General features: G+C 37.3%; 1 protein-coding gene across 1 annotated transcript in view; it reads left to right on the top strand.

Moving 5' to 3' along the window:
- LOC150089168 (UDP-N-acetylglucosamine transferase subunit ALG13-like) overlaps positions 1 to 25635 on the top strand; it is a 159044-nt gene that overhangs the window by 51153 nt on the left and 82256 nt on the right. The window contains exons 5-6 of the mRNA XM_090389615.1: positions 12647 to 12719; positions 18372 to 18453. Of these exons, the coding sequence (XP_090245741.1) occupies positions 12647 to 12719; positions 18372 to 18453 (155 nt within the window). The remainder of the gene's footprint in view (positions 1 to 12646; positions 12720 to 18371; positions 18454 to 25635) is intronic.

Genomic DNA, 25635 nt, shown 5'->3' with positions numbered 1-25635 from the left:
TATTTTTTCTCTATCGACAGAGGTGGACTGGCCATAAGCCTTACCCGGGAAATCCCGGTGGGCCGGAGGCCGGTGTGATTTTGGCCATAAACCATAGTATGAGGCCACTATAAATTTTCCCGGGTAAGAATTTTTGACCCAGTCCGCCTCTGTTTATCGATATTGCTTTTCTTTTTCTCTCTGAATCTGTAGTGTCTTCACCAGGATGCTTCCATTTCACACCTTTTAAGCATTTTACTCATTTTTATGGAATAAAGCACAATTACAAAACGAGGAGGCACGCGTGATACACATAAAGCTGTGCGCGTGTAGCAACTGAATAAACAACACGGTAAAGGCCGAGATACGCTATTAACACCTCAAATTTTACTGAAGCACATTTCTGGGGGTTACTACCATAAAACAATAAAAACAATTTCCAGTTGCGTTTCTGCTAGTGGAATCTGTTATAAACTGGTAGTAAACTCCATCTAATTGCATTTGCGATTATACCGATAGCTGGAATTGTTAGTTTTTACGTTATTATGGTGAAATGTGTTTCCCCTTCACTGATTTTTAAAAAAAAAAAAAAAAAAAAAACAAATACATTTTCAGAATCTTCTTCATTCCTATCGTGTTGCGTTCAGTTGGGGTGATTTCGCATTTGACTGTCATTTCTTGTAAACACAAAGGCGAATCGTGCTTAAGCGAATTCGGTTCGTGTTATATAAGATATCGTTCCCCTATTTATAAATCGTGTATGATCGAATTCGTGTAATGTAAACACGTGTTATACGAGGACCAACTGTACAGACAAAGTGTGCCAGTAAATCATTTGTCTTATAATGGGGATTTTAACTTTCCAGATATTGAACGGAGATTATGGGTTGGTCACTTGCGCAATAGCAAAGTTTTTTTTTTTTTTTTTTGATGAGTGTTTTCTAACACTAGCATGTTAGAGAAGAAACAAGAGAAATGAATACTTTTTATCTGATTATCAGCCGTAACTCTTCATTCATTAAGAATCTCAGATAATACAACCAATTGGTTATTGGTGTTATTGATTTGAATTTACTTAAAGATGTAACTGTTGTTAAGGGCAAAGGAAAGGGCTTTTGCTATCATAAAGGTGTCTGCATTGGCTCCCACTGTATAAAATTTAAAAACTGCCTCCACTAAAAAACTGCATTTAAAAAATGCAGCAGGACCAACTGATTGTTTAAAAGTAGCAAATGCTAAATGGAAAGTAATCATAGAATCTATTAGGCTTTTTATACCAATTAAGAGATACTGTCCAATCTTAAACCTAGATGGATGTCAGATGAATTAATGAAACTAACAACAAAGAATAAAAAAGCATGGGATGCAATTAAATTTGAGCAATACAGAAGTGTGTGGTAGATAAACTTATTTTCAATCAGTTCACAAAGGTGGTTAGGCAACGTAAGGTAGATTATGAGAAGTCTTTGTCAAAGAATGCAAAGACTTCCTTATATGAACACTAGAAGGAAGAGGTTGATTCACATTGGTCCACTAGACATAAATGGATGGATGGATTAACTGTTGATGATCCTGCCCAAGTTGCTGAAAAATTGAATAGGTATTTTTCATCTGCATTCACACATGAGGATTTTTTTTTTTTAGGAATGGGGATGCCAGAAATGTATCAAATTCTAACAGGGAGCTGAATGATTTTTTGATAACTAAGGATAAAGTGAAAGAAATTATTAAAGCTAAATGTAGAAGCATGTAGGATGAATGAAATCTGTCCAATTATATTAAGGGAGACAGCAAAGGAGTTACTTAGAACTTTAGCATTAGTAGAGGCATTTGATCCAAGAAAGCAAGCTTATGCAGCATCAGCCAAAAAAAAAAAAAAAATAAATGAAAAATAACCACTTCCACTTCACCCCTCTGTTCGTTCGAAATACCTGTCCAGCTGAGCCTTAAACTTATTTAGGCTCTCAACTTCCATGACAAGGGATGGAAGTCTATTCCACCAACCAACCACCTGCTGGCTAAAGGCAAATTTCCTCACTTCTATCCTACATCTGTCTTTTCTCAATTTGAATTTATGCCCTCTCAGGTGATTATTCTGAGCAAGAGGAAGAACCCCATCAGCATTGAGCATGCTCAAACCATTCAAGGCTTTATACACCTCTATCAGATCACCTCGCTGGTGCCTAGTCCCTAGACACTGTAATTTGCAAAACTTAAGCCTTTCTTCGTAAGAGCACCCCTTTGTTCCATTCACTAATCTTGTTGCCCTTCTCTGTACTCGTTCCAGCAGCTCTACATCCTTCTTGAAATGAGGCCTCTAGACCTGTATACAGTACTCTAGGTGTGGCCTGACCATTGCCTTATACAAGGGAATAATCACCTCCTTATCCCTGCTAGAAAAATTCCTATATATCATCGACAATACACCATGAGCAACTCTTGCAGCCCGTCTGCGCTGCTCAGAAAACTTCATATCTGCCTGCACAACCTCCCCCAGGTCCCTTTCATTCTCTACCACTGTCAGTGTAGTACCACAGAGTTGATACGTTGCTCTGGGGTTGCTGTTTCCCATATGTAGTACTTTAAATTTGTCAATGTTAAACTTCATTTGCCACCTTTCAGCCCATCTGCTCAACCTTTCCAGATCCTGTTGCAGTAGCATAGTGTCAGTAGTGTTCTTGCCAACCTTCGTATCGTCTGCAAACTTGGACATTAAGCTCAATATACCATCATTAATATCATTTATAAATACAGAAAACAATAATGGACCCAATACTGAACCCTGAGGGACTCCACTGATAACATTAGTCCATGAGGAGCAGTGTCCATTGATTACCGCTCTGTCTTCTCCCCCTCAACCACCCCTTTATCCATAGCAGCAATTTTCCTCCAATGCCACACTGCTCCAATTTGTGCAGCAGTCTTCCATGTGCAACAGTATCAAAAGCCTTTCTAAGATCCAAGTATATAATATCAAAGTTATTCCCTGCATCCAGTTCTTTTGTGACTGCATCATAGTATCCAATCAAATTGGTCAGGCAAGACTTCCCCTTAACAAAATCATGCTGTGTCTGAACTATAACTGAAGTCTTGTCTAGATGATCAAAGCCATAATTAGCCATAATTTAGCCATAATTACAAGGGCATTTTTGGATTAAAGGCTGGTAATCACACAATGGCAGTCCAGTCTACACAGAGTCCAAAGAGAGGAAGTTGTTCTTGCTTGGCTCTGCATAGGTCATCTTGCACACTCCTTTTTTGCTGAGGTTGGGTGACCCACCTATGTGTGAGATATGTAACAGTGTTTTAACTAATTGTCATGTTTCTATAGCATCTCTTGTTTTTATAGAAGCATGCTGCTTATTTTTTAGGACTTTTAATAATCTGGCTGAACCATTTTATACTCTGTCAGATTTTAGGTGACAGAGACTGTTAGCATATCAGTGCGATAAAGATCGCGGATTATGGGAAGTCTGCTGTGGTGGAGCATTTTTGGGAGAGGAACCATCAAATCTCTCCTGACTAAGCTCTTATCGTTGACTGGCCACAGATTTTGGGACTGCAAGTGACTTTGAGAGCTTGCGAATTTGCACCTCTGAGCATAACTCTATTAATAGAGACAGGGGAGTTTGCATTCATCCCCTCTTCGAAGCTTTGGTTCTTGGATGGGATGAACGGTTCTGCCTGGCATGCTCCTGAGCCATTTTTGGTTCCAGTGTACATATGAAGGGTACTACTCCTATGAAAACACTTGCTGTGAACCTTGACTCTGCTGATATTTAATGATGTACTGTACATTAAGCTTTACTGTTGATAAAGGAGGCGTACTCCTCTGAAAGCTTCAGTGTTTTATCACTTTTATCCTGTGATCTATATTTATTTCATTGTATATATTTTATTTTTATTGTACAGACAGTTTATCTTATTTTCAGTTTTATCCTCATTCTAGCTTAATTATACTATTCATTTTACCTATTTTTTCTTATTATTAACAATCTTAATTTATTTTATTTTTTTTCAATAAGTTTAACAGTTGGTGTGGTATCATTTCAGTCATTATGAACCGATTAGGCCACATGTTGAGTAGATGTCTAGAAGCCTCATTTTATGAAGGATATGGATCTGTTGGAATGAGTACAGAGAAGTGCAACAAGAGATGATGATTAACGAGATGAAAAGGGTGCTCTTAACAGGAAAGGCTTCAGTACTGTAAATTCTTGTCTAGAGACAAGATTACCTGTGGGGAACATCTGAATGAGATGTTAGTCTTTGAATCAAATGAGTAATCCCATTGCCAATGGAATCATTCTTGCTCAGAAACCATACCCAAGAGTACAGAAATTTAAATTGGGGCATTGGCATTAACACGAACTCGGGGGCCAATGGCACCTCGGAACAGACGCACATGGGGAAGGATTACTTCAGTATAGTAGCAGTGCATCGGTTACAGTACTGCCTTCCAGTATCTGGAGTTGTGTACATCCATCCAAGATAATGCCTCTCCAGATGAGAACACCTCAACTGCCATATCGATCCCTTTCAGTGATGTTTGCAGGGTGATACTGTGTGCCAACCTCTCACCAGATTAGCTGACATCCAGAATCGCTGCTGAGACTGAATCTACTCTCATCAGTAAAGAGTTCCTTAAGTAAAGATTTTGTAGTTGTAACCTTTAGAAATAGCGTTGGTTTTTAAGTTTTGCACACCAGTGTACAAAGGTTGGCAGGGTTGTTAATGACAATATGCTTCTTCAACTTAATATTATTAGAATGGCTGAGAGGTGGCAACTGAAGTTTAACATTGACAAATGCCAAGTACTGCATATGAGTAGCAGTAACTCCAGAATAATGTACCAGCTGTGCGGTACTACACTCAGGGTAATGGAAAATGAAAAAGACAGGGGAGTAATTGTGCAGTCAGATATAAAGTTTGCTAAGCATTGCAAGCGTAGCTCAGTGGGTCTTATCAATGATATTCAGGAATTTTGCTAGATGTGATAAGGACATGATTATCCCCTTGCATAAGGCAGTGGTCAGGCCACACCTTGAGTACTGCCTATAGGTCTGGAGGCCTCATTTTAGCAAGGATATAGAGTTGCTACAATGAGTACAGAGAAGGGTAACAAGACTGGTGAAGGGAACAAAGGGGTGCTCTTACCAAGAAAGGCTTTTGTTCTGTAAATTGCAGTGTCTGGAGACTAGACATCTGCAGGGAGATCTGACTGAGGTGTATAAGGCCTTGAATGGCTTGAGTATTGTTGATTGGATTATTCCTCTTGCTCAGATTACGAACCTGGGGGGGTATAAATTCAAATTGAGGAAAGACAGTTGTAGAATAAAAAGTTGCCTTCAGTCAGCAGGTGGTTTTTTGCTAGAACAAGCTTCATCTTTTGTTGTCTAAGTTTAAAGATTAAATAAATTCAAGGCAGAAATAGACAAACTTTGGGTGGGTGAAATGGGAAGTTCCCCCCCTTCTCCCTGTTTCTGGTGTTGTATAAGCTTGCTTTTTTGCATTGTATGCCTCTAATGATAATTTGATAAACTGTTCACAGTACTAATATTTTCACAAAAGCAGGTTTCACATGCTAATGAAAGTGCATCCAAAAGAATTTATATATTCCATGATGAAATGCTTATGGAAGTGCATTAGCATTAGTAGAGGCATATGATGCAAGAAAGCAAGCTTATGCAGCATCAGCGCAAAAAAAAAAAAAAACCACTTCACCCCTCCATTCGTTTGAAATACCTGTCCAGCTGAGCCTTAAATTTATTTAGGCTATCAACTTCCACAACAAGGGATGGAAGTCTGTTCTACCAACCAACTACCCACTGGCTAAAAGCAAATTTTCGCACATCTATCCAACATCTATCTTTCCTCAATTTGAATTTATGCCCTCTCAGGTGATTATTCTGAGAAAGAGGAAGAATCGCATCAGTATTGAGCATGCTCAAACCGCTCAAGGCTTTATACACATCTATCAGATCACCTCGCCGGTGCCTAGTCTCCAGACACTGTAATTTGCAAAACTTAACATTAGCATTAGTAGAGGTATTTGATGCAAGAAAGCAAGCTTATGCAGCATCAGCCAAAAAAAAAAAAAAAAAAACCACTTCCACTTCACCCCTCTGTTTGTTCAAAATACCTGTCAAGCTGAGCCTTAAACTTATTTAGGCTATCAACTTCCAAGACCAAGGGATGGAAGTCTGTTCCACCAACCAACCAACCACCCGTTGGCTAAAGGCAAATTTCCGCACGTTTATCCTACATCTGTCTTTCCTCAATTTGAATTTATGCCCTCTCAGGTGATTATTCTGAGTGAGAGTAAGAATCCCATCAGCATTGAGCATGCTCAAACCATTCAAGGCTTTATTCACCTCTATCAGATCACCTTGCTGGTGCTTAGTCTCCAGACACTGTAATTTGCAAAACTTAAGCCTTTCTTCGTAAGAGCACCCCTTTGTTCCATTCGCTAATCTTGTTGCCCTTCTCTGTACTCGTTCCAGCAGCTCTACATCCTTCTTGAAATGAGGCCTCCAAACCTGTATATAGTACTCTAGGTGTGGCCTGACCATTGCCTTATACAAGGGAATAATCACCTCCTTATCCCTGCTAGAAAAATTCCTATATATCTTTGACAATACACCATGAGCTACTCTTGCAGCCCGTCTGCACTGCTCAGAGAACTTCATATCTGCCTGCACAACCACCCCCAGGTCCCTTTCATTCTCTACCACTGTCAGTGTAGTATCAGAGTTTATACGTTGCTCTGGGGTTGCTGTTTCCCATGTGTAGTACTTTACATTTGTCAATGTTAAACTTAATTTGCCACCTCTCAGCCCATCTGCTCAACCTTTCCAGATCTTGTTGCAGCAGCATAGTGTCAGTAGTGTCCTTGACAACCCCGCCTACCTTCGTATTGTCTGCAAACTTGGACATTAAGCTCGATATACCATCATCAATATCATTTATAAATACAGAAAACAATAATGAACCCAATACTGAACCCTGAGGGACTCTACTAATAACATTAGTCCACGATGAGCAGTGTCCATTGATTACCATTCTGTCTTCTCCCCCCTCAACCACCCCTTTATCAATAGCAGCAATTTTCCTCCAATGCTACACTGCTCCAATTTGTGCAGCAGTCTTCCATGTGCAACAGTATCAAAAGCCTTTCTAAGATCCAAGTATATAATATCAGAGTTATTCCCTGCATCCAGTTCCTTTGACTACATCATAGTATCCAATCAAATTTGTCAGGCACGACTTCCCCTTAACAAAACCATGCTGTGTCCAAGCTATAGCTGAAGTCTTGTCTAAATGATCCTGCAGTGCTTCTTTAACTAGTGCCTCCATTAATTTTCCTGGAACAGAAGTTAAACTCTCAGGTCTATAATTACTTGTGTCAGCCTTTGATCCTCCTTTGTGAATTGGGGGGGTGACATTTGCACATCTGCAGTCTATGGGTACCTCCCCTGAGTCCAAGGAAGCTCTCACAATTATGGCTAAGGGTTTGCTTACTTCCTTTGCTGCCTCCTTTAAGAGTTGAATGCTGGAGTTGAATGCACCTCTGGCTTTCCCCTCGCTAAATAACTCGTGTGAATGTCGATGCAAAATATTCATTTAGTTTGTTAGCTACCTGAGCAGGATCATCAACAGTTGACCCATCGATATCAAGTGGACCAATCTGATTCATCCCCTTCCTTCTAGAGTTTACATAAGTAAAGAACTCTTTGCTGTTTTTCTTTGCATCCCTTGCCAACGATTTCTCGTAATCTGCCTTCGCCTGCCTAATCTCCTTTGTAACTTGGTTGCATATCAACTTGTATCTATCATAGGCTTCTGTGTCATGTGTTAATTTGTATGTATCCCATGCATGTTTCTTCTCTGCCATATGCCTCATCAGTTCATCTGACATCCATTTACGCCTAAACCTTGAACAATATTTCTTAGTTGGTATGTAAAGCCTAGTAGCTTCCAAGATAAGTTCTTTGAATGCTTCCCATTTTGCATTTGGTGTTGGTAACATCATCAGTTTGTCCCACTGTATAGAATTTAAATACTGTCTCAGTCCATCATAGTCGCCTTTACAAAAGCAATAACCCTTCCCTTTACCGCTAATGGTAGTTACCTCTTTGAGTAAATCCCACTTCAGCACACTGATCACTGCCACCTAGTGGTTCATTTATCTGCAGATTCTTAATGCATGAAGAATCACTGCTGATAATCAAATCAAGAGTATTCTTCCCTCTAGTTGCCTCCTGAACATGCTGTTGTAGAAAACAATCATCCAGTAAATCCACAAAAGCCTTGCTAGTGTGTGAGTGACCAGCCCCCGAATTCCTGTCAATATCTGGGAAATTAAAATCTCCCATTATAAGACTGATTTACTGGCCCACTCTATTTCCCTGTACAGTATCTTATTATACTCATCAGTCATTAGGCCTATAGCACACTCCTACTCAATTTTGATCTCCCAATTCTTATGTTACACCAAACTGACTCGACACTGCACTGTCCCGCGATGTCCACTGGCTTCACTTCCTTGGATTTTATGTATTTCTTAACTAATAGCATAACCCCTCCTCCCTTCCTGTCCAGTCTATCCTTTCTGTAGACATTGTACTCCCCAAATTCCAGTTCTGCATTCCTTATATCTGTGTGACACCACGTCTCTGATATCCCAACAATATCTGCCTTTGATGTTTTGAGCAATACCTCAAATTCATCAAATTTATTTACTAAACTCCTAGCATTGGTGTACACGCAAGTATACATGCACCTATTTCTATTCTTAGCTACCCTAACACAACCCATGTGTTTACTTGTACTGCAATGACTCCCGGCAGTCTCTGAAATATCCTGCATCTTGTTTTTCAGGCTTCTGCTCATTCCAATAGAATCAGTGCAAGAATCTCTTTCAACTCTGCCAGTGGCTACTGTTAATCTATTAGTCTTTGTCTCCCCCCCAAGCTAGCAGTTTTCCGACCCACCTAACACTGCCTCGTTAGCATCAGCAGATATTCTTGCACCCTTTCTATTTAAGTGTATCTCATCCCTGTAGAAGCAATCTCTCCTGTTAACAAGTACAGTCCAGGCTGAAAAAAATTCTACCCCTTGAGCCCTGCACAATCTTTCCAGGGCCGAATTGATCGACAAGGCTCTCATCATATACTCCCTCCTATCGTTTCTGGGCAGAATTGCAGACACTTTCAAATTCAACCTATTTCACGGCTTTTTTTCAACAGTGACCTGTACTTGTTAAGCAATTCTGCCGGTCTCCTACTCTTAATATCATTAGTGCCAACGTGTACAACTATATCACCTTTTGTGCCCTTAAAAGATGATATCTGCTCTACAACGTAATCAACCTTTGCCCCTGGCAGACATACCCTGGTCCTGTTCCACCTATCCTTTTTACAAAGCCTGTTCCCCGTTTCCCTGACAATAGTCACCAACAACTACTGGTTCCTTTGGGACCAGCGCATTCTGCCTTGGGGGTTGCCGCTGTGTTGCGCGATGACCAAGTGCAAGCTCTGGCATTGATGTGGGCAGCTGAGAGCTTGATGGGCCTCTCAATTTAGTTCCTTCAAGGGCATCCACCCTCTCATATAGGCCCATAAGAACGCTGAGTTGTTGCCTGATTTCGATACACTCCTTGCATCGTGCACACACAAAGACATCCCCCATGGCAATATCATGTCCCATACCTGAATGCTCCACAAACATCATGCAAGCTGTGGATTTTAGAAGGCTGTGATTCAGAAGGCAACTGCCCTCCCTCAGTTCTCCTCTGAGCCACAGCACTTCCATTAGCTTGTGCCTTTTGTTTTGCTGCTGTGGTCTGAGTCATGATTTCTTTTAATTTAAATAAAATTTCGATTTCAGTTTTTAACCCTAACTTATCTCCCAACACCGTTATAACGGGATATATATTTTTTAGTGTCAAGTATTAATTATCTCAGAGTTCCTTTTATATAACTTCTGTATCAGTTATGTATTAATTAATTATGTTACGTTTGTAATCTAAGTCGGTATATGTATTTAGTTAAAAGTACAATTTTTAAATGCCAACGAAGTTCAAGAAGTTTAATAGATTTTACCGATCACTGAAAATATAACCTATACTATACTAACGCTATCTAGGTTCGATATATAACGATCGTAAGACAAAGGCGGGAAGTTACGAACGGTAATCTATGGACACTTAAGTATTAATTAACTTTCAAATCTCACTGTCTCAATTCAGAATAAACTAACGATCCTTACTAGGTCTATAAGCTACTTAAAAAAAAAATAATGATTTGCTGTAAAAAATGTTCAATAAGCGGCTAAATATGGCCAAAAAAAAAAAAAAAACTTCTCGTTCAGCGGAGTTGCGACTTGTAACACGTGGATACCCTTACCGATACTTTTATGCAATTGCAAGGCAGAGTAAAGCATAAATACACCAAATTAATCAGAAAATCACAAAATAATGCTATACTGCTAAATTTAAATCAAAAGTTTTAGAAAAACAATTTCAAATCAATAAATAAGAAAAATCCACTTAGCGGCTTTGAACACGTCTGGCCCCTACTAGCCTCGTCAGCAGACTGAACAGACGTCAACAAGCATCCATTCTTGTTCATATTTGAGTACAGCCACCAGGTTAGAGGAATGTATAATAACTCATGAATACAAGTGTTAATTGTATTTTGCAGTCACAGGTTTGAACCATCATCCACTCAAAGAATATGTGCTACTGCAGTTGTGCTCATGACCATTCTGTTACATCAGGCTTCTTTTGAGAAGATCAATTTTTTCCATTTCTGGCTTGTTATTTTGCTTTGTTCATTCTCAACTAGAGAGGGAATTGGTCTTCATTTGACATGCTTGAATGCGAAGCAGTTATGTACTGGATTATTTTATAAAATAATATTCAGGCCCAGTGCTAGAGGGTGTGCAAATGAGGCACTTGCCACAGGTGCTACCTAAAATAGGTGCTGCTAGATGTGCTACTGCATATATATTCATGTTAAGTTATGATATGAATTAGGTGCCATTACAAGGTTTTGCATGAGGCACCACAAATGCTAGCACCAGCCTTGATAGTATTCTTGATATTTATGAAAATACAGTTAACCCTCAATTTAACAGATCCTGATATAATGGATTTCAGATTTAACGGACCAGACAAATAATAATACAGTAATGTACAAATTAATCTCTACCATATTCTTTTTTTTTAGGTTATACAAAACTTCAGTGTTATTAATAATTACTTGTTTCCATTATTGTTTTGATAATTATCTACTTATTTTTATAATCAAATTCAGGAAATTATTTTTTATTCTTTCTGAAAACTTGTTCAAATAGCTGTTTCCTAGATAAGAGCAGGCGGTGACTTGCGAGCTGAACATGACTCTGGATACTAACTGCAGGTCTACAGACTCACTTTGTTTCAGTCTGTCTGCTTCGAGCTATCATGTGGTCAGGTTGTATAAAGAGTGTTTCTGTGATTTCTGAACTGTGACTTTATTAAATAATTTTGTAATCCTTACAATTTAAAATGGCATCAAGTGATAGAGGAGTTAAAAGAAAGCATGTGAACTTAAATGTGTGCACAGAAATTAGAGCTAATTGAGTAATTAGAACAAGGTCTCAGTAGCACGTGTTTGTGAAATTTACAGTATAAAAAAAAAGTTTCTGATATCCGTAAGTCAAAGGCCAAATTGCAACATAATTTTATATTGTATAGTACTGTATATCGTGTTAAAGCTTTTTTTACATTAAGAACAATAAAAAAAATACGCCCCCCCCCCCCCCCGTTTTTTTTTTTTTTTTTTTTATATATATGTGAACCCCAAACATGAGGTATTAGAACCTATAGTACTTAGTACCGTGCTTGGGTTGGAGGTTGAGAAGACGAAAGAAGATATTTGTTGACACTGGACTTGAACTTCTGTAGATTGTAATTTTCAGAAAATATGTTTGAAGAAAGGTTGTTCCATAAAACGGCAGTTGAATGAATAAATGAGGAAGATGAAAAGTTTGCTCTGTGGGTTTGAAGTTGGTTACATTTGATTTAACAAACTTTCATTAATGGACACCTCTAAATTGAGGATTTTCTGTACTGTTATTTTTAATTAACAATGACAATGCGAAAATGCAAGTTACAGATAGCTATATACAGTAATCAAATGTGTGGTGCAATAATACCACCATTTGAGTTGACTGTTATACATACGATGGCTAAAATGATGCTGTTCTTGTATTCTTTATCTGGGAAGACAGCCACACTCTGACCATGTATGGCTGTCCTCCTAGAATAGAAAACTTTATTTTAGTTCAGATATAATGCATTTCATTGTTTTATTATTAGATTGAAGCAAGTGTTTGTAATTAATGGTCTTCTCTGTTTTATATATCCATCATTTTCTGTACTTTACCAGTTTAAGGTTCAGATATCTTGTTCCCAAGGCAAATATTGAACGGTGTCTACTGATATTTGTGATATCCAAAAAAAAAAATTAAATTTCTCTTTCTTAATGATAAGGAAGTCATGGAAACATCCATTTGCATATTTTGTTGTATTGATTTGTAGTAAGACCTTATGGAAATAATCTACTGAATTGTTATGTTGGATTTACATCTGTAATGTTCTTAGTTTTGTATTTTCTTTTAGGAGAGACTTTGTAGTGTACCAAGAGATTGGTAAAGCACCATATAGGGCAACTAACAATGGATATTCAGATTTGGTAAGTTTGTTTATTTCGATTTTTATGTGAGATCTTTTGGGAGACAAAGTTCTTTAAACCTCTGATTTTGAATTTTTTCTACCCTTCTCATTGCATTTGAAACTATTTTAAAATATTTGTTCTGTCTGCCCATAAATATTATCTGTAATACTTTAACTCTTGAGTATTGTGTGAAGGGCAGTATTCAATGTGCTCCAGTATTCAAAATATATATATATATATATATATATATATATCAACATTATTCAATATGCTCCAGCATATTGAATACTGTAGCCACATAATTGGTAGTGTACTTGCAATGCTGGAACTCTCAAAACCTTCCCAACTTAACATAATTCATATTTTCCATGTGATTTGAGAACTGCATATGGGTTAGTAGTCTGATAAATTTAGGTCCAAACTGATCTGGAGAACAAAGTCCTATGTGACCATTCTGATTTTGATTCTAGAATGTAGCATTCTTTTTCTTTGGGTAATCGTGCAGTTATTTTATTTCCATCTCATTTTTCTTTATCAGTCTTTTTTTTTTTTTTTTTCTACCAGTTTGGATTTTGGAATTTTCAATTCTTGTTAATTGCCTAATGCAGTGCACCTTGTTTCATTCTAAAAGAATTATTGTAGATGATATTAGTGCTGAGGACAGAACACAACTGTTAATTAACTACTGAATTACAGATTATAAACTAAATAGTGGCACTGAGTAGTCTTATGTAACCATCATGAAATATTAAACATGCTTGGAATTAGTTTAGGACCAATAATTAAATTTTGATAACTATATATACAGTAAAACCCGGATAAGAAGTTTTTCAAGTAACTAGAAGTTTAGAACTTCTTAGAAGGGAAAATGACCTAAGGGTATGAAATATTGACTACACAAATGAAAAGAAACATGCAAATGATCATGTGAATTTTAGGAAAACTATCAAGAATAAAATTCTCATTTTAATGCAAAACAATATTTATTATTCATGATTTTATAAGATTTAAAACTTACAACAAGGATGCAATAAAAGGGTGTTTATTTTTTTTTTTTTTTACTACATCCTTATAACAAGGATGTAGTACAAAAAAAACACTAAAAAAATGTTTAAGTAGCTATCGAAAGACTGCTTCAAATATTTTGGGGAGCTTCATACAGAATAAATCAATTTCCCTAACACATTTCAACACTGACTCAGGAACATCAGTTTCACTATGAATGAATTGTTGCACTGAAAAGAAGCCGATCGTTGCATCTTGGAATGTTGGTACAGGAGGCTCATCTTGTTCAGACTTACTATCAGTCATGTTTTGATCTTCATTGCAAATATCTTCAACACTTTGCAGTTCACACGTGATAACGTCATTGTCTACATCAACATAATCAAAAATTTCATGTAAACCTCAAACTACTCTTTAGGAAATCAGATTTGTCAAAAGGAATCCCTTCCTGTTCATCACTTTCAACATTTTCTTCTCTATCAGTATAGAATCAGCCTTTTTAAAGGAATTAATAATAACAGTAGGGCTTGGTGTATCCCATGATTCATTCTAAATAATGCATTGCATCTAACAAAAATTTTGAACTTTGCAGTTTTACAACGGTAAGAAATTTATGTACAAGGTGCTTGCGAAAATGCATCTTTAAAACTTTGATCACTTCTGATCTGCTGGTTGCACAACTGATGTGGAATCCCCCAGGAAAAATTCCACATGGACATTAAGTGCTCATTGTTTGTTGGATGAGCAGGGAAGTTATCAACAAATAAGACTTTTTTTCTTTTTTTTTTTTCTTTTTTTTTTTCTTTTTTTTTCCTATTCTCTTTTGCTATCTTTGAATCTAGAGCTCTTAAATATTCATCAAAAAGAGCACAGGTCTTCCATGCTGTTTTATCGTTCCTGTATTTACATTGAAGTGTTTTCACATTCTTTAAACAGCATGGTTTCTTGTGATTTTCCTATCACAAGTAATGGTAGTTTCTCTGAGCCATCCCTATTAGTCCACACTAGTACCTGTAATTCTCTCCTTACTCAGTTTCCCACCATGGCAGTTCTATCCTCCTCTGAATGCATAAGTGTTATTAGGAAGTAGGTTATAAGAGTCCTAATTCATCAAAATTAAAAATATCACACTTTCTATATTGTTTGATTCAAACATGTAGTTTCCTTTTTCTCCACTCGTCAACTTGTAACATATTCACATTAGAAGACTTTCTGCAAATTACTTTATAAACTAAACCATATTTCTTAAAGAATTGCCAAAAATACTAATGGTAATCTACAGAAATAAAGTACAGTATTATCCGTAGCCGAGTGGTCAGGAGCGGGAGTGCAGTAGCACATGCCCTTTGAGTAGACCAGGGTTCAAGCCCCTGACTGCTGAATACGGTCGATCTGCCAACCCACACTGGACCAGTGTGGTAGGTTATGGTCCATTTCCCTCAGCATGAATTGTTGAGGAGGCTTCCATTCTGCAGTGGGTTGATAATGGCTGCACTTTACCATTTTTTTTATTATAAGTTCAGCTTTCAACATACATTAAGAGGCCACAATTATAATAAGACACAGCAACAATCCACTAATCATCAATAATTCAGAACCATGAGAACTTACTGAGAAAATACTTGAGAAACTAACAGACTAATTGAAAAATAAAAATTATTGATTTCAACAATATATACAGTAGACTGTCGAGGGTGCCTCCATAGCCAGGTGGGCAGGAGCGATAGTGCATAGCACATGCTTCTTGATCTGTGTTTCAGCCGTACCCACCAAATACGAAGGATGTGGCAGGTCAGGGAACGACCCCTACATATTCTCAGCCCGAATAAAGGGTGAGGGTTGGCGTCAGGATGGGCATCTGGCCGTAAAAATTGCATGCCAAAACAATAAAAATGCTGACCCCACATAATAATGGGGAAAAAGGTGGGGGGGAGAGGAATACAGTAGACTGTTGAAATAGTGGCACCCCAAATAATGGCACATTGAGATCAGGTGTATACATAGAATGCAGATGTCTTGCAGTGCTGATATAAAAGAAAACAGCAAGTCACGTGATTACTGTTTGTTTATGTTCACCATTTTCAAAGTGAATTCTGTACTAATATCACAGATTATACCGCTGTTTTAAGTTTATTTTAAATTAAAAACCCCTCACTATGGCTCCTAAAGTTAATAAACTTCATACTGAGAAGAAAAGAACAACATTAAAGCTTAGTGACAAACTTGATATAATCCATGATATAGGATTATATTGTTGGATGATCAACATGTTTATTCTTTTTTATGTGCAGTTAATAAAATTGCATTCTTAATCTCTTATTTTGTAATTGGCCTCGTTATTTCTGCATTAAGTTCATTAAAAATGAAACTTTCTAGATAATGGAAAAATCAAAATAACGGCACCATGAATCCCCCAAAGGTGTCGTTATTTCTAAAGTCTACTGTAATAACAGTGCGCACAGAACACAATTTTCCATTTATCCACATAATGATTGGGATCCATATGACCAATTTTTATTGAAATTAGTTTTTATGAATTATTTTTTATTTTTTTTTGTTAACCAATAGTGAAATTTCTATCTAACTGCTTTTGGTAGATAGTATTAGTAAGATAAGTGTATTGTATATTCAATTTTATTGTTTAATATAATCTGTTTATACCTTATACATGCATTTTTTTATTTTTAAACAAGATTAAGTGTCTAGTATCTCTCCCATTTGCTGTGGATTTTTAGTTCAAATTTTAGGCCCTATATGTAAGGCAAACCACCAGTTTAATGGTCCTATTTCAAACTTCAAGTCTCAACTTACGTGCTGACTATGGTAATGATTATTGTGCTTCAGATTTGATGGTACATACCAGGTCTGCGTGACCTGGTATGTACCTATTCCAGAACTCGCATGCAGGTTGGTGGTTTCTTATTTCCAATGTACCTATCATGAATGGGTAGGACATTTGCATTTTTCCCATCCAAAGGAATTACCCAGGGTTTAGTAATGATCTCATAGCAATGCTGATGTTATGATGCACTCCTTTGTTGCACCCTTTAATATAACTGGTTATACCTAGCCTACTACAAGACCGGGGTTCAAGCCCCTGACTGCTGAATACGGTCGATCTGCCAACCCGCACTGGACCAGCGTGGCAGATTATGGTCCATTTCCCTCAGCATAAAAAAAAAAAGTTGAAGAGGCTTCCATCCTGCAGTGGGTTGATAATGGCTGCACTTTACTTTTACTTTTTACTACAGGAGCCTTACTTTTTTTTTTGAGCCTTGAATAATGTTTCCTGATAGCTGTTTCTCAGAGATCATATCAGCAAGCTTTTTGCAAGTGACTATTTCCTTATTCATATGTGCTTTTATGTGTAAAAATGGAAGAAAATTTGCTTCCATTTTTATAACTGGAGGGAAGTATGATTTGTTTCCCCCTTTTCTGTGTTAACATGCAAGAAACTCTTTAGTTCCTAACTGTTTCTGTGAACCTAACACACAAAGGAATCTTTGTGATATTGTGGCCAGCCACAGATAGGTTTTTATACCTGTATTATATGGTGCAACTGACACAGCCTTTATTTGTAGGAGAATTTCTTTGGCAATACTTCATACTTTAAGCACCTGCATGGTTAATTTAGCATTAGTAGAGGCATATGATTCAAGAAAGCAAGCTTATGCAGCATCAGCCAAAAAAAAAAAAAAAAACTTCCACTTCACCCCTCCGTTCATTTGAAATACCTGTCCAGCTGAGCCTTAAATTTATTTAGGCTATCAACTTCCACAACAAGGGATGGAAGTCTATTCCACCAACCAATTACCCACTGGCTAAAGGCAAATTTCTGCACATCTATCCTACATCTGTCTTTCTTCAGTTTGAATTTATGCCCTCTCAGGTGATTATTCTGAGAAAGAGGAAAAATTCCATCAGCATTGAGCATGCCCAAACCATTCAAGCCTTTATACACCTCTATCAGATCACCTCGCCGGTTCCTAGTCTCCAGACACTAATTTGCAAAATTTAAGCCTTTCTTCGTAAGAGCAACCCTTTGTTTCATTCACTAATCTTGTTGCCCTTCTCTGTACTCGTTCCAGCAGCTCTACATCCTTCTTGAAATATGAGGCCTCCAGACCTGTATACAGTACTCAAGGTGTGGCCTGACCATTGCCTTATACAAGGGAATAATCATCTCCTTATCCCTGCTAGAAAAATTCCTGTATATCATTGACAAGACACTATGAGCTACTCTTGCAGCCCATCTGCACTGCTCAGAGAACTTCATATCTGCCTGCACAATTACCCCCATGTCCTTTTCATTCTCTACCACTGTCAGTGTAGTACCACAGAGTTGATACGTTGCTCTGGGGTTGCTGTTTCCCATAGTACTTTACATATTGAATCTCATGATAAGTTTTTGATCATTTACATTTGAATTTTATTGAATCTTGATATTAAAATTTAGTTCTGTTTAATTAAAGTAATGGAAGAAATCATTGTTTTGAATGTTTTTATTAGATTTTTAATTATTCACTATTTGACTGTCCTCCAGAGTCAATATGAAAAAAGCCTTCCCTCTGATAATTCGTTTTAGATTTAATTTATAATTTTCCTTTCTGGCAGATAAAATTAATGCACAAATATGCACTGATTATGTATTATGCTTTATTTTAGGTAATGCTTTGCTACTCACATGGCAATCATTATGATAGTGTATATCCTAGGTCTTACTTATCAGCTGCTGCTATCTGCCAGTGTAAGTTTATTTTGAGAAGTTAACTAGGAATATGGCTGAAATTGTTTCATTCTGGAAATAGCATTCTACTGTTATATTAGCACATACATGAAAACACTTCAACAGTGTTAAAAGTACCCCAGAAATTTTACATACAGTTGATACTATAAAGAAAAAGCAACACAAATTAAAAAGAAAAAAATTAAATTAATTAAAATTGTCTTTGTCAGTTGCTCTTTGTAATCACATATTGTATGAATTTGGCATGCCTCTTTTTCACCAAACAAACACATGGGCATGTGCAAGCAGCAAGCAAACAAATGGCTTCCCTTGGGAATGAGGAGAAGGGAGCAAAGCAGTAAAAGCATTCCTGAAATTTTTCATGTATATGCAATTTGTGTATTACCATTTAAATATTTATTAGATTTATATGTATTTTTGTAGTTTAAAACATACAGATAGTAATAGTCACAGTGCAAGAAAGCCAGAGGCTTTTGCTACACTGGCTGGGGGGGGGGAAACAGGTAGATAGCAAAATGCAAATTATTTGCTTCCCTCCTCACATGGATAACTATCCAATTGACCTTTGAATTTATTCAAATTGTCAGTTTTAGTTACCTGTGAAGGCAACCTGTTCCAGTGATCAATGACTCTCTGGCTAAAAGAACTTCCTACAGCCTAGTCTAAATCTCTTCTGCTGTAACTTGAATTTCTGCCCATGAGTTCTGTAATTCCCTATAACTCAAAATTCAGTCTTCGTTCATTTTGCTAACCCCTCTCAGAGCCTTATAAAACCTCAGTCAGGTCACCTCCAGGGTGCCTGGTTGCCAAGCTCGGTAGTGCATTTGCTTATCTCAACGTGTGAGTTGCCCGTCTTTGGACCCTTTCAAGAAGCTCAGTCTTTTTTTTTTTTTTCAGATGAAGTCTCTATACTTGAACACGGTATTCTAAATGATAGGCTTTAGGCTTACAATTGCCTTATACAGTGGGACTATGACCTCCATATCTCTACAGGATATTTGATAAATTGAGAACACTGTGGGCTTTCTTGGTTGCCTGTTTACACTGCTCAGAAAACTTATGTCTGTATTGTAACTCCCAGATCCCTTACTTCCTGTACTGTTTTTAATTCAACTCAAAGTGTGTAATTTAATTTAGGGCTCTATTCCTGATGTGTTAAGACCTTGCATTTTTCTGCATTAAAACATAGCTGCCACTTTTCTGATCATTCTTGCAGCATGTTCAAGTCATTCTGAGAGAGTGCTGCTTGGTACTGATCATTAACTACCATACCAATCTTTACTTCGTCTGCAAATTTTGACATCAATCCTTCTATCCTGTTGTTGATATCATTTATGAAAATCAGAAACAATGGACCAAGTACTGGTGTCAAGTCTGGAGTGGGTCCCTGGGGACCCCACATCAGACTTTACACCAGTCTGAAGAATATCCATCAGTAACAACATTCTGCCCTGCAGCCACCTAGAAAAATTTTTCTAGAGTAATCTACAGTAATCTACAGTAGATTACTGTAGATTACTACAGTAATCCCAACCAACATGTTCCAGCTTATACAATAACCTCTCACGAGGAACTGAGTCAAATGACTTGCTAAAATCCAAATAAACTGTCGAAACTGTTCATTACATCCAGCTCGTGAGTAACTGTGTCAAAATAGCATATTTAGTTAGTTAAACATGATTTTCCCTTGCCAAAACCAAGTGTTTTTCAAATTGCCATTGCTATCCAAATGTCCCTGAATTGCACTATTAATCACTGCCTCTAGGATTTTGCCTATCACTAAAGTCATACTAACTGTCTGTAGTTATCAACTTCACTCGTAGAACTGCCTTTACGTATTGGCGCTACATTGACACTTTTCCAGTCCAAACGAATCTCTCCCAAGTCAAAAGATGCCCTCATAATTAACTTCAATAGTTCAATACACTCCCTGGCAACTTCCCTCAAAATTATTTGGTTTATGCCATCAACTCCAGGAGCCTTACTTGCTTTTATGCTGAAGTTTTTCTAATAAATAGTAGTCTGTAACTTAAAAATTACTAATTTCATATGACTCGGCCTCACTCGCGCAGCCTCATTCTCAGAATGAAGGGTCTTTCTTTAGTAAAGACAGTTACAAAGTACCTGTTCAATTCGTCCACAGTATCAGCTGGGTTGTCTTGTCTAAGACATTAAGAAAGGACAGATGTAGAATAGATGTGCGGAAATTTTCCTTTAGCCAGCGGGTGGTTAATTGCTGGAACAAACTTCCATCTGTCGTTGTGGAAGTTGATAGGTTGAATAAATTTAAGGAGGAACTGGACAGGCATTTGGAGGGAATGGTGTTTTTTTTTTTTTTTTTTTTGGCTGATGCTGCATAAGCTCATACATTTGCTTTCTTGCATCACATGCTGCTACTACATTCCTACACCCTTTTTTTTTTTTTTTTTTTTATATATATATATATATTGACTGATGACTGAATGTCACTACCTGCCAATGGTTCTTGTATTTTTAGCCTTGTGATGTCTAATTTGTGAGTAATCATGAGGTCAAGAATAGTCTCACCCCCAGTGTTATCTCTGAAATGTTGGTACAAATAATCTATTTTATTTAGAAAAATTATGTAAGTTTTATGCAAGTTTTTTTTTTTTTTCTGTTTCTCTCCCACTTATTGCAATCACTCGGGAAGATTGAGGTCTCTTATGATAAGATGCTCACACTTGCTTACCCATTTCTTTTGCATGTAAAGACACTTTATCATATTCTTCACAATCTTCTGTAGATTACTCCCACTCTCATTATACTTTTTCCTTCCAGCGGAGATGGGAGAAATCCCAGGTGCCGTCTGACACGAACACCTTATACCTTTCCTTCCACTTAACTCACACCACACAGATTCCATGCTGGCAGATGTAACTTCAGACTCGGCAAAAGCGCTTTTCTTTCTCAGGCTGCTTTGATAAGAACCATTATACCACTGCCCCTCCTCCCTTACCTGTCTTTCCTAAATACAGTATACCTACAATAGTGGGAGGAAGAGACATGACACAAACTGGCAAGACTCTTCACAATATGCATTAGAAAATGCCTGAGGAGTGGAATAATGCAGTCATAATTTTGCTGCATAAGAAAGGAGCTAAATTGGAAATTATAGACCAATTAGCTTGTTATCCAACATCTACAAGTTGTTCACAAGGGTCATTACTAACAGATTAGAAAGAATACTTGATGAGAATCAACTGAAAGAGCAAGCTGGCTTTAGGATAGGATTCTCAACTATGGATCACCTTCATGTAATATCACAGGTAATGGAGAAAGCAAATGAATATAAAACACCATTATGCCTGGCATTTGACTCTATATGGCATAAGGCAATGTTTTAGGCACTGGAAAGACAAGGCATAGATACCCCATATATTATGATTTTGAAGAAAATATGAGAATACTACCTCCTTTATTAGACTAGACAAAGACAGTAGCAAATTTAAAATTGAGAAAGGGGTTTGACAAGGAGACGTATCTCTGAAGTTTACTGCTGCCCTTGAAGAGTCTTTCAAAAGATTAGACTGGTTGCAGAAAGGAATCAATGTGAATGGAGAGTACCTAAACCACTTACAGTTTGTAGATGACATTGTGGTCATAAGCCACGATCCCAAAGAATTGGAGGAAAATCTTAAATCATTTATGCACAGTTAGTAAGGATTTTGAACTAAAGATGAATATGGTTAAAACAAAAGTAATGATGAACAAGTATGCCACAGAAAGGAATATAATGATTGAAGGAGCAGTAATTGAAAATGTGGAGTCATATACTTATCTGGTAAAAGTCATTGGCTGTAATAATGATAAATGGCTGGAAGCCAAGAGAAGAATAAATTTTGATTGGATAGCATTCAGGAAATAGTCACATACTGAGGAGCAATATCCCAATTTGTCTGAAATGTAAAATAATGAACCTATGTATACTGCCTACCATGACTTATGGAAGTGAAACTTGGGCACTCACCAAAAGAATGGAAGAGAAGCTGAGAACTACACAGTGAAGAATGGAACGAATTGTATTGGGAATCAGACTGTTAGATAAGAACACATGGGTTAGGCAAACTCAAGTAAAGGACATTCTTATCAAAACTAAAGAACTAAAATGGTCTTGGGCAGAACTATAGCTTGAAGACATGACAGACTAAGAAAGTAACAGAATGGTACCCAAGAGGAGCTACAAGAAAACCTGGAAGGAAACAATGGAGATGAACAAATGAAATTCATGAGTTTGTGGGTAGTAAATGGATGGCCATTGTACAAAACAGAAGGAACTGGAAAGTTGCTGGAGTGGCCTTCATCCTGCAGTGGATTGAAAATGGCTGATGATGATGAGTGGAACTCATCATTCCCAAGTTCCAAGTGGCACCATGTTTCTGTTTGTCCTATTTTGTTAGTATTGGATATCCTAACCTGGAGTTCAGATTCAGAAATCTTATTGACAAGACCCCCTGACATTACTGTACACCCAGCTAAGACTGTATATTCTTTAAACTAACCCCTTTAAGTTATTTAGCCTTATTTCCCTATCTTTCACACCCTGCTCATTTGAAATATTGCTTCACTCAGAGCATCTTGCCAGCATTGGTTGATGTGGCAATAAAAAAAATTCTTGTGGTGAGTACAAGCATTACTTTGACCTGTATCATCACAAATTTAGATCTGCTGCCAGACCCCTGAACCCTGAAGGTATCTTCAATGATACTAACAAAAATTCTTACACTACCTTTTTTCCAATTAATATTATTCTCTACTAAATAAATTATTTCTGCCTGCAAGTGTGGGCCACCTTGATAATTTCCTGTCCTGCAGATATCTTGTAGATAGGATAAAGCCTCCTTTTGTGTGGAACAATGAGCAAATTGAACCTGCTGCTAAACCTTCATCAATATCATTAATAAATACAGAAAACAACAATGGACTGAAGTCTGGGGGACTCCACTAATAACATTAGTCCACGAAGAGCAGTGTCCATTGATTACCACTCTGTCTTCTCCCACTCACCCTCCCTTTATCCATAACAGCATTTTTCCCTTAATGCCATACTACTCCAATTTGTACAGTAGTCTTCCATGTGCAACAGTATCAAAAGCTTTCCTAAGATCAAAGTATATGACATCAAAATTATTTTTTGCATCCAGTTCCTTTGTGACCACATCAGTATCCAATCAAATTGGTCAGACAAGACCAATTCAATTGGCCTTGTCAGACCCTTAACAAAACCCAATCTGAACTATAATCGAAGTGGTGTCTAGATGATCCTGCAGTGCTTCTTTAACCAGTGCCTCCACTCATTTCCCTGGAACAGAAGTTTAACTGGTCTGTAATTACTTGTCACCCTTTGATCCTCCTTTGTGAATTGCGGTCACATTTGCACATCTCCAGTCCATGGTACTTCCCCTGAGTCCAGAGAACCTCTCATAATTATGCTAAGGGTTTGCTTACTTCTGTTGCTATCTCCTTTAATATAACTGGATAGATCACATCCAACCCAGGTGACTGTTTGTCTTCAATAATTTCTCCTCCACTTTGCTCTGTTATTAAAAAATCATTTAACTCACTATAATAGTTTAATACATCTGTGGTATTCCCCTCCTTGAATAACTCCTCATGTGTGAATGTAGATGCAAATTTTTCCCATTCAGTTTGTTAGCTATCTGATCAAGATTGACAGTTGAACCATCGATATCAAGCAGACCAATCTGATTCATCCTCTTCCTTCTAGAGTTTACATAAGTAAAGAACTTTGCTGTTTTTCTTTGCATCCTTTGCCAAAATTTTCTTGTAATCTGCCTTTGCCTGTCTAACCTCCTTTGTGACTTGATTACAGACCAGCTTATATCTTCCATAGGCTTCTGTGCTACATGTTAATTTATATGTATCCCATGCATTTTTCTTCTCTGCCATATTTCTCATTAGTTCATCTGACATCCATTCAGGTCTAAACATTGAACAATATTTCTTAATTCTGATGAAAAGCCTAGTAGCTTCCAAAATGCTTCCCATTTAGAATTTGCTGTGGTAAAGTCATCTGTATAGACTTTAAACTCTGACCTCTGTAGTCACCTTGTATGAAAGCAAAAACCCTTCCCTTTACCCCTGATGGTATTTAACTCTTTGAGTAAATCCCACATGAGCACACTGATCACTGCCACCTAGTGGTTCCTTTATCTGCAGATTCTTAATGCCTGAAGAATCACTACTGATAATCAAATCAAGAGTATTACTCCCTCTGGTTGCCTCCTGAACATGCTGCTGTAGAAAACAATCGTCCAATAAATCCACAAAAGCCTGGTAGCATGTGAATGATTAACCCATAAGTTTCAGTCAGTATCTGGGAAGTTAAAATCCCCCCATTATAAGACTTCTGATTTATTGGCCCACTATATTTCTCTGTAAAGTTTTGTTGTATTCATCAGAGTCATTAGGCTGATAAGTCTTGCTCTCAATTTTGCTTTCCCAGTGCTTATGTCACACCAAACTGACTCAACACTGCACTGTCCACCCATGTCAACTTGATGCACTTCCTTAGATTTTGTGTTTCTTAACTAAAAGCATAATCCCTCCTGTATACATTGTACTCCCCAAATTCCAATCCTGCATTCCTTATATCTGTGTGACACTTGTCTGTGATATCCCAAGAGTATCTGCCTTTGATGTTTTGACTAGCACCTTGAATTCATCAAATTTATTTACTACACTCCTAGTAAATGCAAGTATACGTGCACCTGTTATTCTTAGCTACCATAACACAGCCCATGTATTTATTTGTTCTGTAGTGACTCTCAGCAGTCTCTGAATTGACAGCTTAAATAAATTCAAGGCAGAACTAGACAAACATTTGGAGCGAATGTATGGGTGAAATGGAAAGATGTTTTTTTTTTAAAGTTGGCTGATGCTGTATAAGCTTGTTTTCTTGCATCATATGCCTCTACTAATTCTGATTTATTATTCTCATTGTAGAGTCCTTTACACCACAAGTTGCCTCATTATTATGCTACTTTAAATAAAATACCTTGCTTTGAGGGAGAATGTTTTAACTTATTTAAAGTGTGCGCTATTATGCATTCCACATTTTAATTTATGGTTGAGAAAACTCAGCACTCAAATATCATTGATAGAATCTAGTAGTAGTCGCAAATGATGCAAGAGCAAAAAAAA

Source organism: Mastigoproctus giganteus, chromosome 2 (genome assembly GCF_048544385.1).
Source record: "Mastigoproctus giganteus isolate SK-2022 chromosome 2, ASM4854438v1, whole genome shotgun sequence".
Lineage (NCBI taxonomy): Eukaryota > Metazoa > Arthropoda > Arachnida > Uropygi > Thelyphonidae > Mastigoproctus > Mastigoproctus giganteus.
Note: the sequence above shows the minus strand (reverse complement) of the source record. Positions and strands in the feature narration are given on the sequence as shown.